The sequence below is a fragment of the Ochotona princeps genome, chromosome 14 (genome assembly GCF_030435755.1).
Source record: "Ochotona princeps isolate mOchPri1 chromosome 14, mOchPri1.hap1, whole genome shotgun sequence".
In the NCBI taxonomy this organism is placed as follows: Eukaryota; Metazoa; Chordata; class Mammalia; order Lagomorpha; family Ochotonidae; genus Ochotona; species Ochotona princeps.
The window spans coordinates 6,829,932-6,845,466 of NC_080845.1; the positions used below are offsets into that span (position 1 = coordinate 6,829,932).

The 15,535-nt window shown below is 50.2% G+C and overlaps 1 protein-coding gene across 6 annotated transcripts in view; it reads right to left on the bottom strand.

Moving 5' to 3' along the window:
- Window positions 1-10,118: 10,118 nt before the first annotated feature.
- The window catches only part of GAPVD1 (GTPase activating protein and VPS9 domains 1), an 82,794-nt gene continuing 77,377 nt past the window's right edge, over window positions 10,119-15,535 (bottom strand). For all 6 annotated transcript variants that reach the window (XM_058672115.1, XM_058672113.1, XM_058672114.1 and 3 more), the window contains 3 exons: window positions 13,162-13,234; window positions 11,625-11,822; window positions 10,119-10,420 (listed from right to left, as the gene is read on the bottom strand). In XM_058672115.1, coding sequence (XP_058528098.1) covers window positions 10,280-10,420; window positions 11,625-11,822; window positions 13,162-13,234 — 412 coding nt within the window. In that variant the 3' untranslated portion in view covers window positions 10,119-10,279. The remainder of the gene's footprint in view (window positions 10,421-11,624; window positions 11,823-13,161; window positions 13,235-15,535) is intronic.

Genomic DNA, 15,535 nt, shown 5'->3' on the forward strand with positions numbered 1-15,535 from the left:
GGATACCCAGCTCCATGCTGGGTACAATGCCCATTGCGGATATCTAGCACTGCCCTCGAGGACCCCCAGCACAAGGGGAAGCAAGCACCAGGGTGTGGACAGTGAGGAAGGATCTTATACACTTGGCACAGCAGCGCCACTCTCAGCCCCGAGACCTTCTGGAAGTTCATGGAAATGTGAATTATAAGAAACTGCATGAATTTCAAAACCTGTGCTAAAACAAGAGGGAAGGTGGTGGATTTGCGTCTAACGTGAGGCATGAGGGTATCTGGGGGGTCCATCTAGCTCTCAGGCAAGGGGGCAGGGGCTGCCTCTTGACCCAGCGCTGCCCACCCTCCTGGGCATTCATACCATCTTCCGCTGTTGGCTCAGCAGCTTTTTCAACCAATGGTTGCTACCTGTCTTTGGCCACAAGATGTCACCCAAGAAGCAGCAAAGCAGGGGCCTGGTAGGGAACCAGGGGACAGTGGATCCAGAAGCCAGGCCATGTGAGGTTTCTGTAGAACCTGTCCCACCAGCGGACCCCCATTCCCAGTCTGCCACCTAAGCCAGCAGGGGTGGGGGCCATCGAGTGTGACCTGGCAGCTTCCGTCCCTGCCCTGTGCACAGTGGGTGCCAGCGGGTGCGGGAGCAGCACACCCACCACCCTCCTTGGCCTTGCGCAGCACCTTCCTGCCTGTTTAGTCCCATGTGGCCCAGTAGGAGCCACTCTAATTCTCCAGTGGGCCCTGGCACCCAGCCCACGGGGAGGGACACAAGCCAGACCCAGCCTGTGGTGTGCGTCCAGCCTTATGCCCAGATGTTTCCAATCTGAGCACCACATGGCGTGGTGCTAGTGCCCACGGCCCCTGGCCTGACCTCCAGGGGGTCCCTTTATTGTTTAGGCCTGGGCTGAGGAGAGCCACATGCCAGGAGTGGCAGGGAAAGAGGTCTACAACTGGTAGAGCTCACGGCCCTGGATCACCCGCTGTCCCTGCAGGAGTGGATCTGGGAGGGAAAGAGAGGAATCCTCGCACGGAGGGGAAGGCTTGCAGGCAGCTCTGAGCAGCAAGGAGGCCAAGGCAAGGCAACAGGCGGAGTGCAGCACTTGGGGAGGGGTCTGGCGGAGTGCTGGGGTCCTAGCAGTGGAAGTAGCAGACACAAAGGTGTGAAGAAAACTGTTTCATAGCAGGCAGGGACCAGAGGATGTCTCTACAACCACTTGAAGTCAGTTCTACCCCCCTTTGCACGGACACAGGTCTACGCTGCTGAGAACTCTGTAATCTATTCAGGCATTGTTTGCCACTGTGGAGCTGGCTTTGCCAACCTTCACAATTCATGCTGTCTCTGTCTCTGCCACCTCCATTTGACCATCCTTGATCTTTAGGTTCCTCCCCTCTTTTGTGTGATGCATTTGCTCCCTTCACTGATTGAAGATTAAGTTGTAGGGCCCGGCGCCATAGCCTAGTGGCTAAAGTCCTCGCCTTGAATGCCCCGGGATCCCATATGGGCTCCGGTTCGTATCCCGGCAGCTCCACTCCCCATTCAGCTCCCTGCTTGTAGCCTGGGAAAGCAGTCGAGGACGGCCCAAAGCCTTGGGACCCTGCACCCGCATGGGAGACGTGGAAGAGGTTCTAGGCTCCTGGTTTCAGATTGGCGCAGCGCTGGCCATTGCGGTCACTTGGGGAGTGGGTCATCGGACAGAGGCTCTTCCTCTCTGTCCCTCCTCCTCTCTGTATATTGGATTTTCCAATAAAAATAAATAAACCTTAAAAAAAATAAGGTCAAGTTGTAGAATGAGGATTATAGTAGGGATGTGTTACTGAGAGCTTTTAGGTGAAACAAAGGGCAGAATTATCCTTGAAAACACCCACTTGACCATGACATAAAAAACCTATATCAGAGCCTGTGACTGTTTCTGTATAAATAAAGGGACAGCTTTCTTGCATTGTCCATCATGATCATGAAATTGTAGTGGTCCATTTTTCTCTCTATGCCTACTCCACACACCCTTCACGAGTTCCGAACTCGGCTGGAGCTGGACTCCGGCAGTGGAGCTGCAAGAAGGAAGACAAGCAGCTGACAGGGCAGCTGGAACCCAGCAGCGAGACATCAACAGGAGCCTGATAGGACTTGATTCATCCTAAGGGCAGAGAAGGGGCTCTGAGAGGAAGGCATGGGAGGCAGCCAGGGGTGGAGGTGACCACAGGAGTGATACTTCTGATGTAGCAACACAGGGATTGGCCCAAGAGGGGCTGGGGCATGGGAGGTGTGCCCAGTAGGCAATTTAGGGACAAGGAGTTTCCAGCATAGCTCCACTGCCACTGAGACTCATAACCAGGCAGGAAAGGGCGGATCCTAAGCTCAGCCAGGGCCCTTTTGGCCAAGCAGGGGCCATGGGTCCATGTAACCTCCTTCAGGAAGGGTACTGCCAGCCCACGGCAGGTGCCAATCCAGGAACTCACATGTGGCACGGGTACTCAGGGAGCAGGCTCTGCAGTGTTGCTTTGCTGTGGCCACACCCCCTGCTCAAGGCGTGCCCAAAGTGAAGTTTGTTCAGGGATTGGGGTATAGGTATGACAAAACTAGGGACCAGGGTGATAAGGGTGCTTCCAGCGGTCCATGGGAAAACTAAAGCAAAACACACATATTTTGGTACAACCCATGCACATTTTTCTTACACACACATATAGCTCATTAAGCCCCTTTAAAGCAGTTCTCACTTACCTCGGCTCTGGTTACTAACAGAGCTGTCTTCAGATGCTTGGACGGGACCTGCAACCTTGGGTTTTGCAGTGGGTGGTGGAACGACCCAGGCTCCTGAGTGTGGCCCAGTCTTGCTGTGGAGAACCCTGAGCTGGCGGACACTCTCCACCCACCGCTCCCCACTCACCTGCTGGTCCCAAGCAGCAGCTGCCAGTCCCCCCTATGTCACCAATCACTTCCATGTATGGAGCACCACGTTACTGGCACTCGAGATGCAGGTGAGCCACAAAGAGGCCAAATAAACACATACACCAAGCCAGCCAAGGAGCAGGGTGCACATGCTGCCCATGGGGAGCAGAACCAAGAGACGGGAGCTGGGCTGTCCCTTGGAGCCAGAGGTCATCAGAGGCTTGGGGCTGCAGTTCTTTCGCCCGCGATGAAGAGACACAAATACATCCGTAACAGAAGAGCCATCTTAAGAGCTTACACAAAGGAAGGTGAGACGAGCAGAGCGTGTTTTCTTGGTACAGAAATTTGGGTTTATCATGGAACACCATGATGCAGCAGATGTCAAGAGAGGTTAAGGTGAGAGAATGCTGTACAGTCAGGCAGATGGTGACCACAGAGAAACAACTGGGATGGGCATTTGGCATGGCCGTTAGCATGTCCCTTGGGACACCCAGCCACATCCCATATTGGAGTACCTGCTTCGAGTCCTCCCTTCCCTACTTCCAAACCAGCTTCCTGCTAATGTACTCCCTTGCAAGGCAGCAGGTGCTAACTCCAGTACTTGGGTTCCTGACACTCACAGGAGTGACCCAGAGGAAGTTCTGGCTCCTGGCTTCAGCCTGACCCAGCCCTAGTTGTTGCAGTCATTTGGGAAGTAAACCAGCAACTTAAGGTCTCTGACTTGGGGCCAGTATTGTGGCACACCACCTGAATGCCAGCATCCCGTATTGGCACTGCTTCAAGCTTGGCTGTTTCGCTTCCAATCCAGCTCCCTGCTAATACACCTGGGAAAGCAGTGGAAGATGGCCCAAGTCCTTGAGCCGTCTTGCACCCATATTAAGGGAGATGGATGGATTTCTATGCTCCTGCCTTCAGCCTGGCCCAGCCCTGGAAATTTCAACCATTTAGGGAGTGAACCAGCAAATGGAAGATCTCTCCTTCTATAACGCTGCCTTTCAAACAAATAAATCTATAAAAATTTCTTTAAAGGTAAAAATGTTAAAGCAAGAGTTGGATGCTTTCATAAAGGGTTGTAAACTTTTGCGAGCAAAAGATGCGAGCCTGCTAGGTCTGCCTCCTTTCAGGACCCACCCTACAAACTGACCCCATGGGGAGGGAGTGGGCACGTGCTTTTCACGTTTTTGAGCTTCTTCAGGTGCCCGGCAGGAGGGGCTGCTGGTTCACACTTCAGGAGAGGCCGGCTCTCCCGCTATTCTCAAGCTCCCTCAAGAATTTGTGTATAGGGAGGCCCGGCGGCGTGGCCTAGTGGCTAAAGTCCTCGCCTTGAAAGCCCTGGGATCCCATATGGGCGCCAGTTCTAATCCCGGCAGCTCCACTTCCCATCCAGCTCCCTGCTTGTGGCCTGGGAAACCAGTTGAGGACAGCCCAAAGCCTTGGGACCCTGCACCTGCGTGGGAGACCTGGAAGAGGTTCCTGGTTCCCGGCTTCGGATCGGCGCGCACCGGCCATTGCGGCTCACTTGAGGAGTGAATCATCGGACGGAAGATCTTCCTCTCTGTCTCTCCTCCTCTGTGTATATCTGGCTGTAATAAAATGAATAAATCTTTAAAAAAAAAAAAATTTGTGTATAGGGCTCGGCAGCGTGGCCTAGTGGCTAAGGTCCTCGCCTTGATCCCATATGGCTGCTGGTTCTAATCCTGGCAGCTCCACTTCCTCTCTATCTCTCCTCCTCTCAGTATATCTGACTTTGTAATAAAAATAAATCTTAAAAAAAAAAAAAAAGAATTTGTGTATAGAAGTTCCCGTTTCCATCACTCATGGATTTGGATATGCCTACAAGAATACAGCTGACTCTTAGCAGGGAAGTTTGGGGGATGATGGTTTACAGATTGGTCAGGATGGGTCAGCTCAGACCCCAGGAATGAGCATTGAACTACACGGACACCAATGTCCAGCAGCAGGCCTGTTATCGAGGTTCTGCCACAACTAGGGACTAGGAGGCCTATAGAAAGCTGAAGTGAAAATGCACTGTTTAGAAAATCACGTTGGCTACAAGCCATGTCATTTCCTGCTGTGGACCAGTGACATGGTCAATTCCAAGATGGTTCAAAGGAGTAAGGTTACCGTTTTTCAAGTTCATTGCCTACAACAGGTCCAGTGACTTCAAACTGATGGTGACTTCCATCTTAGCTGAAAATGTAGAAGATTCTTCCTAGATTGCCACATCCACAGAACTTTCCAGTCAATATACAGTTTTTCCAGAGTCTAGGCTGATGGAAGAGGCTGTCCAGGAATGAAGTGACCGAAGCAGAAGCTCTTCACTCAGACTGCACTCGTTAGGCAGCAGACACAGACAGTCCAGACACACTTGGGGCCTGGCTTCCTGTTCCTGGTACAGCAGCAGGTGGGCAGGTGTAGCTAAGCACTGTCGGCAGCTCTGCTTCCTCCAGGGAAAAGCTACACGGCCCCTTTTGTGGAGGGAGGATTGGCTGGTTGCAAAGCCAACAGGAGTTCAACAGACACAGGTCCATCAAGTGAGCAACAAATTCATGTTAATATGGAGGGGATGAGAACCAGGCCCTAGACCAGCTCTCTTCTGAATGAATGCACACAGCCTGGGGACGGCAGCTTCCACAGTGACTTCCTCCGCTGAAGGGATGCATGGAGGCCTCAGGAATACCAAGGCTGATGAACAGTTACTGAATTCAGGGACCAATCAGAAAGTGAGCTGCCATTTCCTTGATCCCTTTAGCTCCTCCCCGGGCCAAACTAAGCAAACAAGAGGGGCCTGGCACAGTAGCCTAGTGGCTACAGTCTTCGCCCTGCATGCCTAGAATCCCATGTGAGCGCCAGTTCATATCCCAGGTGCTTTACTTCCCATCCAGCTCCCTGCTTGTAGCCTGGGAAAGCAGTCGAGGACGGCTCAAGGCCTTGGGACCCTGCACCCGCATGGAAGACCTGGAAGAAGCTCCTGGCTCCTGGTTTGGATCAGCTCAGCACCAGCCACTGAAGCTACTTGGGAAGTGAACCAGCAGATGGAAGATCTTTCTCTTACCTCTCCTTCACTCTGTAAATCTGACTTTCCAATAAAAAGAAATCTTAAACACACACACATAAGGCTGTTCCAATGAAAAGGCAAGCATGAATTCATTGCAGGTCAGTGATGACAAAGACTAGGCTAGACAAGATAGAAGCAGCTCAACAAAAGGTTAAGAGTGGGAGGCGTGGGTCCAGTGCCGTGGCCTAGCGGCTAAAGTCCTCGCCTTGAACGCCCCGGGATCCCACATGGGCACCAGTTCTAATCCCGGCAGCTCCACTTCCCATCCAGCTCCCTGCTTGTGGCCTGGGAAAGCAGTCGAGGACGGCCCAAAGCTTTGGGACCCTGCCACCCGCGTGGGAGACCCGGAAGAGGTTCCTGGTTCCCAGCTTCGGATCGGCGCGCATCAGCCATTGTGGCTCACTTGGGGATGGAAGATCTTCCTCTCTGTCTCTCCTCCTCTCTGTATATCTGACTTTGTAATAATAAAAAAAAAAAGAGTGGGAGGCATGAGGCCTTGCCTTCCCGTATCTCGGGCCATCACCTGTGCCACCTGGAGTGGGTTGGGGGCGTGTCGGCTCCATCACATCCTGAAACTCTCTTCATTTTGCCGAGGTTCTCAAGGGCAATAAGGCTATTCTTAGATACCCTAACTTCTGGGTAATCTACATCCTAAACTGTAACAAGTAATTGCTTTGTTTTTTAAAATTTATTTATTTATTTTATTGGAAAGTCAGACATACAGAAAGGAGGAGAGAGAGATTTTCTGTTTGCTGATTCACTCCCCAAGTGACCGCAACAGCCGGTGCTGCAATGATCTGAAGCCAAGAGCCAGGAACTTCTTCCGGGTCTCCCACATGGGTGCAGGGTCCCAAGGCTTTGGGCCGTCCTTGACTGCTTTCCCAGGCCACAAGCAGGGAGCTGGATGGGAAGTGGAACTGCCGGGATTAGAACCAGCGCCCATATGGATCCCGGCGTGTTCAAAGCAAGCACTTTAGCCGCTAGGCCACAGCGCTGGGCCCATAAGTAATTATTAATCTGGCAAAGTTGTCAGGCAGTTTGGCATTCCATCAAATATCTCATCAATGAGATATTTACTGATCCATTTACTAAAAATTCCTTGCATGTCAAGATTATTTCTGATCCCCTTCCCCCAGCTACAATAATTATATACAAAATACAGACAACAGACTAAAGCCGACTTGCCTTTGAGGAAGCAAAGTGAGGAGCGTGCAGGCAGGGAGGAAAGCCCTGGGCAGACTGAGGCCAGGAACTCCGCTGCTCCCAGCACTTCCATGCACCCCAGTGGTGAGGGACACGCACACCCAATCACCTCAGAGGAAGGCATCTTTAGGCCTTGAGCATTGAGAACAGCTACCTGACCCTCACTTGGCCTAAACTGGAGTTCCTGTGGCAAACAATAGGAAAAGGGCCCCGGAGTTGGGCCCATGCAGCCAGCTCCAGCTTGTGCAGTCTCACTGCTTGGCCTGGGTTTTGCTCTCTTACGTGACCCAGGCACGTTTATGTGTAACGTCCAGAACACAGGGTAAGAAACAGTAGGTACCACATCTGCCGACGCCTCGGAAGCCCCATTCTCTCCCTGCGGCACTTGAATCATCTGTATCAGTAGGCTTTCACGGGCCCGGCGCAGTAGTGTAGCGGTTAAGGTTCTCGCCTTGAACACGCCCCGGGATCCCATATGGTTGTCAGTTCTAATCCTGGCAGCCCCGCTTCCCATCCAGCTCCCTGACTGTGGCCTGGGAAAGCAGTCAAAGACGGCCCAAAGCCTTGGGACCCTGCACCCATGTGAGAGACCTGGAAGAAGTTCCTGGCTGCTGGCTTCAGATTGGTTTAGCTCCGGCCGTTGCAGCCACTTGGGGAGTGAGCCACTGGACAGAGGATCTTCCTCTTTGTCTTTCCTCCTCTCTGGATATCCGGCTTTCCAATAAAAATAAATAAATCTTAAAAAAAAAAAAAAAACATAAAACACACTAAACTTAACAAAAAAAGAGAAGGCTTTCACAAGCAAGTTTTTTAAGGGGAAAGCAATTTCTGTGGTAGAGAGTTTCTCTAAGGCAGGAGACATAAAGTGTTTACAGGGATTTGTAGTAAAAAGTAACTTTAAAAGGACATCTCTGATTTTCCTTTTCCTTAGAGAGATTTACAAGATTCTGGTGAGCTAACCCACCCTCTCCCTACTGGCCTGGTGAAGGCCACATGATCCCAGGTGGCCATGGGCCTCTGCATGGAGCCTTCCCATGGGACAGGGACTGGACATGTAGTAAGAAACACCAAGGGACAGCTATTCCTTTTTTCTCAAAGAGCAAGAATAGCTCCCTCCCTGCCTACCCCACTGCTACCACCTCCTCACGGTGGCTAAGGTGGAGGCCAGTCTTGCTCTACCAGGGCTTCCAAGGGGAACCGCAACTGCCCTTGGCACAGCTGGGCCTGGTTCTGCCAGCACCAAGCCAGCAGGGGCCACCCATTCTATCCTCACCACTGGCTTGCGCCCTGCATCAGCCGGCTCTCCTGCCCCTGGGGTAGCCCTCCACCCCACATCCACACCTTCTTTTCCACAGAAAACAGTCCTGCTCCAGTGTCCATATCTGCGTTTATTTCCACAATGGTAACATTTAATATAGTTAGAAACCCTTGTGGAGAAAACAAAAATCTCTCATTGATTTACAAGTTAAATCCAGTAACAGTACATTTAACTATCCAAAGTCTACTGCTGATTGAACATTTATTGACTCGATGTTGAAGTAATGGCCTCCCACCTAGGTCTCAGCCCATCCAGCATCACCATCCTGTGCAGATTTCCTCACATTAGAAGGACATCCTGTAGTACGGTTCATGTTTGATCTCTCCCTAAAAGACAGAAACCACAGCCCACACTCCTATGCAATGTATTGTTTTGGTATTTTTAAATAAATGAGAAGAGGTGGAGGCAGAAAGCAAACCCAGCTTCTTTAGGCCTCAGGGACAAACGGCCTCTGCCTTCACCCACTCCGGACTGCCTGCCCCGGCTCCCCTGGAAAATGTCGGAGACGCTGCCAGGGACGAGGGCTGCAGCAGCCAGGCCTCAGTGCGTTACAGACGAAACTGACCGTGCAGGGTCGCCCAGCAAATGCGGCGAGCCTAGTGCGGCCTACGCGCACAGCTCGTACTCAGAGAGGCTGCAGTGTTGCCCTGGCCACCGGCTCAGGCGCCAAAGCCCACTCCTGATTAATAATCCATACGCAACCCAAACTATTGAAACACACACTTCAGAAGAAGGAAATAAAGGCATAGAAACCTGCCAAAATAGAGATTTTTTTTCCCCATAAGAAGAGTATGTTGATTAAAATAGTTTATCACTAGTAAAACTTGTATCACTAGATCAGACAATACAAATTCGTTTAAAAAAAAATGACATTCACTGAATTCCTGGTCTGTGCATTCAATGTGAATAATCATCGAAAACACATGACGATTAAAGGCGTGTCAGGAGCTCTGTTGGGGTTTCTACAGCATAGTTAGGGCTTCAGATGAGACACGCCCCAGGAAGCACTGTGTGGTCACTGCAGCGGCCACTTCCTGTGTGCAGGCTTAGATGTGGCCCTAGTGTGATGTGTCCACGTCACTTCCTCCTTGTCTTCTCACTAGAGGCAGCCATGTACAGGGACCAAATCCCACACCTAGCAAGCTCAATAAACTCTATTCTGTGCTAATAAATAGTATCTCTGTATTTTTGTTTCTTGCTTTTAAGCTCAGCTTAAATTTTGTCGAGGAAACCATTTCACAAGAGGGTATGTCACAACCTACCATCAACAATATTCCTTGTTTATTAGTATCTGAGATGTCCATGGCACATCAAATATAAATATATATTATATTTACATTTCTTTTTTAGCTTCTCAACTGAGGCGAGCGGACTCCTAGACAGTGCCACTAACAACTCTACCACAGCCCTGGTGTAGCTGGCACTCTGCTCCCACGGACGCTTACCAGGTAGACAGCATCGTAAAAGAGGTGCATTGTTCTAAGATAAAAGGAAAGGACACGTATTCATGAATGGAGGTCCAGGGATTTTCTAGGAGATTGTGTTTTTAAAAATACTTCAAAATACCCAAAAAAGTGGTCCCTTTTTGCAGCAGTATTTTCTACATGGGGTAATAAAAGAAAATATGCAACCCAGAAAGGAAAAGAGCCCAAAGAAAGTAGAACCTGCTTGTTAGCCCATTAATCTGTTTAGTAAAGATCTATTTTAAAATGTCTGAATGCTGTACAGTACTATACAGAGCCCTCCACAGCCTCCAGGGCAGCTGGCTCATCCGTTCAGAGACCTGTGGCCAGCTAGCAGTCCGCCCGGGTGGGCCTCGGTCTTGCTCACTTGCGGTCATCAATGGTTTTGATGAACTCCACTGCTGCTGTGAACTGCATCCACCAGTAGGACTCCTCCCCAGACAGACAGCTGGCATAGAAGCTACTGATGTATTGGACGGTGGACAACAAACAGGGCGGATTGGCCTGGAGCAGAGAAAAAAGGAGAGGGCCAGTTACAGAGACATATATAGGTTCGCCAAAACCATTTTCAGTGTTCTTCAAACGCTTGCTGTGAAAGATACCAGCCCAAAAGGTAATTTTTGGAAGTAATCTCAAACTTTTAGACACTATCAGTAGCAACAGTATACTGGAAAACACAATCCAGGAGCTAACTTCCCTGTATTTCCTAAAACTCCCTATCCTGCAACCGCCACTGATTCCAAGGAGTGTTAAACTAATTTCAGCAGTCTGACATCCCAGGATTCCACAATGGTTGTTAGACAAGCAAATGAATACTGCTGGCAGATTCAGTTACAGCTGGGAAGTGGGCAATATCAGTTGAGGAGGAAGAGAGATTACCAAACTACAACATCCCCCCTGCTTCCAGAGTTATCAGGGAACTTGGAATTTGTCACCTTTTTCATGTGGTTAGAAAGGATGCTGCCTGCTAACAGCTAGGGAAGAAAAACTAAAAGAAGACCTCTCCTTAAAACCAGCACCAACTGGCTTTGCACCCGGACCAGGAAGATCCCAAGGAGGGAAGCTGCAGCCTGGGGCTGGAGGAGGAGCTGTGCGCAAGCCCAGGGCTTCCACAGGGCACGCCAAGAGCTGAGGCTGCAGGGCTGCCACAAGTCTTAGGAATCTGAGGTGCTGCAGACACCAACAGCTGGGCTGGGACTGCACGGAACCCATGAGTGACTTAGTGCTGGTGTGGCGAGGTGCACCCAAACCACACACTTGCTTCAAGATATCTGAAATAAATCATTTACAAAAAACTTAGTATTTTTAAGGTCAAAAAACAAGATTTGTCAGTATTTCTTGAGATAATTTACAATTACAAAATAAAAAGGCTAACAGGAGAGAAGATTGATGAATTTTGTGCTGTGTATGACAAGCACTACAGAGAATTCCGTGTGAGGGAAGAAACAGCACAGGAGCCTGCCCTCATCTAACCATTCAAGTTACACACTGGGCCCCAACCATGAACTTCAGGCACCGATTTAAAAGCCAAAACATTCATTCAGGAATATAGTGGCTTCCATGCTTTCTGTGCAAAGCCCAACACGCTCCTTCCGGTGACACAGAGCTTGGACCGTGGTGAGAACCCAGGTGCCCGACCTCCTGCCAAGCTGCATGCCATCCTGCTCGGCACGCACACGGGTTCTCATAGGCGCCAGGCGGGGCTCACCTTGATGAGCACAAACACCAGCACAGGTACAAAGTCGTCGGCTCCGGGCACAGAGTCCTCGTTGGCCAGGCTCAGCAGGTTCATGATGGTGGAGCACATGCGCAGGATACACTGCACCTTGTCGCGAGGCGTCTTGTACGCACTGATGGTCCGGATCTCGGACTGCGCCGACGGCCACGGGGCCTCCCGCAAGTAGACCTACACCAAGACAACAGATCCTGCACCCAGCAGCTGAGTCCGAGGGGAGGGGCGGGGCTTTCCCTCACCATTTCCTTCTGCTCCGTCAAAGATGGAAGCTTTTTGACTTTCACACTTAAAAATTTTACATTTTAAAATACAGTAGCTCATGTATCCAATAACAGAAACAGTAACACAGAATCTAGAACTTACAAAATTTCGATTATCTTCCTTAAATAGCTAAAATAAATATATTTTGCAGCGGATTCTAAAGGCATATATACTAAAAAAAAAAAAAAAGGCTACTGAAAAAAGTAACCGAAAGTGTAGGGGCAGGCACACCCAGTTCAGCAGTTCAGATGTTTCTGTCCGCACCCAATTTCCTGGCCTGATCCCCAGCTCTGACTCCCGGCGCTGGCTCCTGGCTCCAGCCTCAGGCTCCTGCAGACCCTGGGTTCTCAGAAGCTGGTTTCAGCCACAGCAGACATGGCAGATGTATTGTGTAGCGACCCAGGGGAGAGGGGATCACTTCCTCGCCTTAGCCATCTCTTGCCTCTCCAATATGTCCATTTATTTTTGTGCATTCACATATTTATTTTATTTGAAAGGTAGACACACAAAGGTAGGAAACAAACAGAAGACAGAGATTTTCTATTTGTTGGTTCAAAGCCTGTATCAGCCAGGAATGGGCAAGGTGCATAAGCTGGAAGCCAGGAACTGAAGTCAGGCCGTGGACCTTGTCTGGCCTACTGCCTGGCCAGCTACGCCGCAGGCTGCAGAGCTGGGACGCAAACACAGGGCACTCTGTGCTGGACAGAGGTGTCCCACGCAGCGCCGTCACAGCTGCACCAAACAAGGGCTCCAAAAGACTTCTAAAAAATCATATGTAACACTGTTGTAGCGATTCTAAAACCAGACAACTAAGAATCTTATATAAATTAATGTTTATTAGTAGAGATTTTAACTAAAACAAAAAACAAATAAACAGTTAAAATTCCTGAAAATTTTCTGCTTTGTTATTTTGTAACAGATGACAGAGTTAACAGGGACCCTGGGGTCACACTGAACCCCAACCCTGGGACAGCAGTTCTAACACTGTGCAGTGTGCCAGCCCTTCCCCTAGCTCTGCTGGTGACTGTGGCCAGCACCGCAGGGCAGGGGACAACCCGCCCCAGGTGAGTCCCAGTGGGCCTCGGTGACGGGTTCTGCACTGCAGGCTTTCTGGTCCACCGAAGCAAAGCACCTTGAGCAACCTGAAGATTATAGCATCACATCCCAGCTCCCTGAAGAAGCAGGAACTTGCAGATGCCCTGGCACATAGCCGTCCGCTCCTGTCACACACCCCCAGAGCCTGCCTTACCTCTGGGATCTGAAGAGCTCGGTGATTGGCAGTCACGACTTTAGACAACCTCTGGATGTGTTCGTGAAGGACCCTGAAAATGCCCCCAAAACACATGTAAACACACTTCAGAAAACAAAGTCAACAAATACAGGGCACAGCAAGTTGGACAACTCTCCCAGCCAAGCACTGAGAGCGAGCATCCGGGCTGACGCTCAGGTGGACCATGTCAGCCAGTGGAACTTGGAAGGATTTCCTCAACCTGTAAGCAACAAAACAGCATCTCAAGCTATCCAAATCACTTAAGCAGTACCCTTGGAGCAGGCTCCACAGCAGGGAACCCTGGGATGACATCAGGTGCCCATTCCCATCCCTGGGTACTAATGCAAATACAGGAAGAAGAAAATGAAAATTGGAAACAATGGTCTCATCCACATGAGCATGCATCCTTAACTATGCGAACAACATCAAAAATAAAATGAATTTATTATCTGAAAAAAACACAAAAAATCATTTCCTTTTGTAAACTTCCTCACCAAAAAATATATTCTTATAGCTTTCTTAACATCTCTTAGCCCTACCTATTGGTGTTTTTCTGTCTCGTTTTTATCTCCTAACTTAAATTTACACTTTTTCAAAAAAGATTTCTTTTTTTAAATTGGAAATGCAGATTTACAGAGAGAAGGAGAGACAGAGAGAGAACTCCCGCCCGCTGACTCACTCCCCGAGCAGCTACAATAGCCGGAGCTGCGCCAATCCGAAGCCTGCAGCCAGGAGCTTGTTCCAGATTTCCCACACGGGTGCAGGGTCCCAAGGCTTTGGGCTGTCCTTGACTGCTTTCCCAGGCCACAAGCAGGGAGCTGGAAGGGAAGTGGAGCAGCCAGGACATGAACTGATGCCTACATGGGATCCTGGTGTGTGCAAGGCGAGAACTTTAGCCACTAGGCTACAGTGCTAGGCCCTTAAATTTACATTTAGATATAATCCTAATCAAATCTTTAAATACAAGTAAATAATACATAATAGAAAGAATATATAAATAAATATAGATAATTTTGAAGTTAAAAATGGCAAATGCTTTTTTAAAAGGTGTCTGGCCTAGTCTGGGCTGCAGTACCCAACCAGCACACATGAGATCCAGGGAGGGAGGGGGAAAAGCTGGTAGGGGGAATGTGGAGGGCTCCCCTGCTGGAACACCTCACCCACTGGAGAGCGTGAGCTGAGATGGGGGCAGACCAGACCAAGCAGTGCTGCAACACCTGTGGGCCTCATGTGAGCTAGATCAGAGAAAAGCCAAGCTAGGCTGACTGTTCCAACTGGTGCATACACAAGCCAGAGTGGGTGAGGGTTGCTTGGGCTTTACCGCAACATCAGCTGGCAAATGCTGGCACTCGGGGCTAATTCTGTCAAGTTAAACTCCAGAACCACCTGGAGAGTGCATGATGTGGGAGTGGGCCCTGGAGGAAAATAGTGGGCACCTCCCTCTTGGGTCGCCACTCTCACTGGACAGCATGAAAACAAGGACTGGGGAAGCGGTGGCTGGACAGACGGCACCTGCCAACATGTGTGTGGGCTGGATAGTGGAGCTGGTTGGGTTGAACTAGGCTTCAATGCCACGGACATGTATGAGAGCTGAATGGGATGTTTGGGACAGACTGGGTCAGTCTGTTGTACATTCTGGCAAGCACGGGAACCAGGGCAGAGGGCAGGCCTGGTGGTGGTTACTGCCAATTGGATTACTCTCCAATTAGGCTGCAGCTACCACCGGTTTGTGTGAGGGCCGAGTGTACGCTGGGCAGAATCAGGTGGAACTGACCCAGCAATTGCAACCACAAGCATGTGCAAAAACTGACTGGGGCGTCAGACTGTGCCGGACCCTGTACTGGCATGTTCACACAAGAATCAGGTTTGGGATCGCCTCAGATGAAGTTTCTTTGGGGATCCCTCCAACTGAACTGCTGATCTCAAAACTCCAACCATGAAGAGCAGAGCAGGTTCCATGGTCTAACCACGGAGTGCATGTGTCTAAGCTGAGCCTCCTCAGAGGCTCAGACAGAGCACTGGACAGCATATCCAGGTGCACACGGAGGATATGGCAGTACACGAGCCTGCAGAGGACATCCGGTATCACAACAGAGGACAGAGGACATGAGAAATCAATCATCTACCCCAGCCATGTGTTGGCAGTGACAATCTGGGCAAACGGAGACTCTAAAGTGGACTATAAGTCGTCAGCCAATGGATTCTGGAGAGATTTCATTGTGCCTGGAATGGCGAGACTGGTAGCAATTCAAAACTGCTGAACTATGAAAACCACTTGAGCAGTGCCCTCCAAGCATGCCCCACATCGGGGAGCTGGGATGGGTGGGAGGCTGGGTGGGGTTTCTCCCTTTAT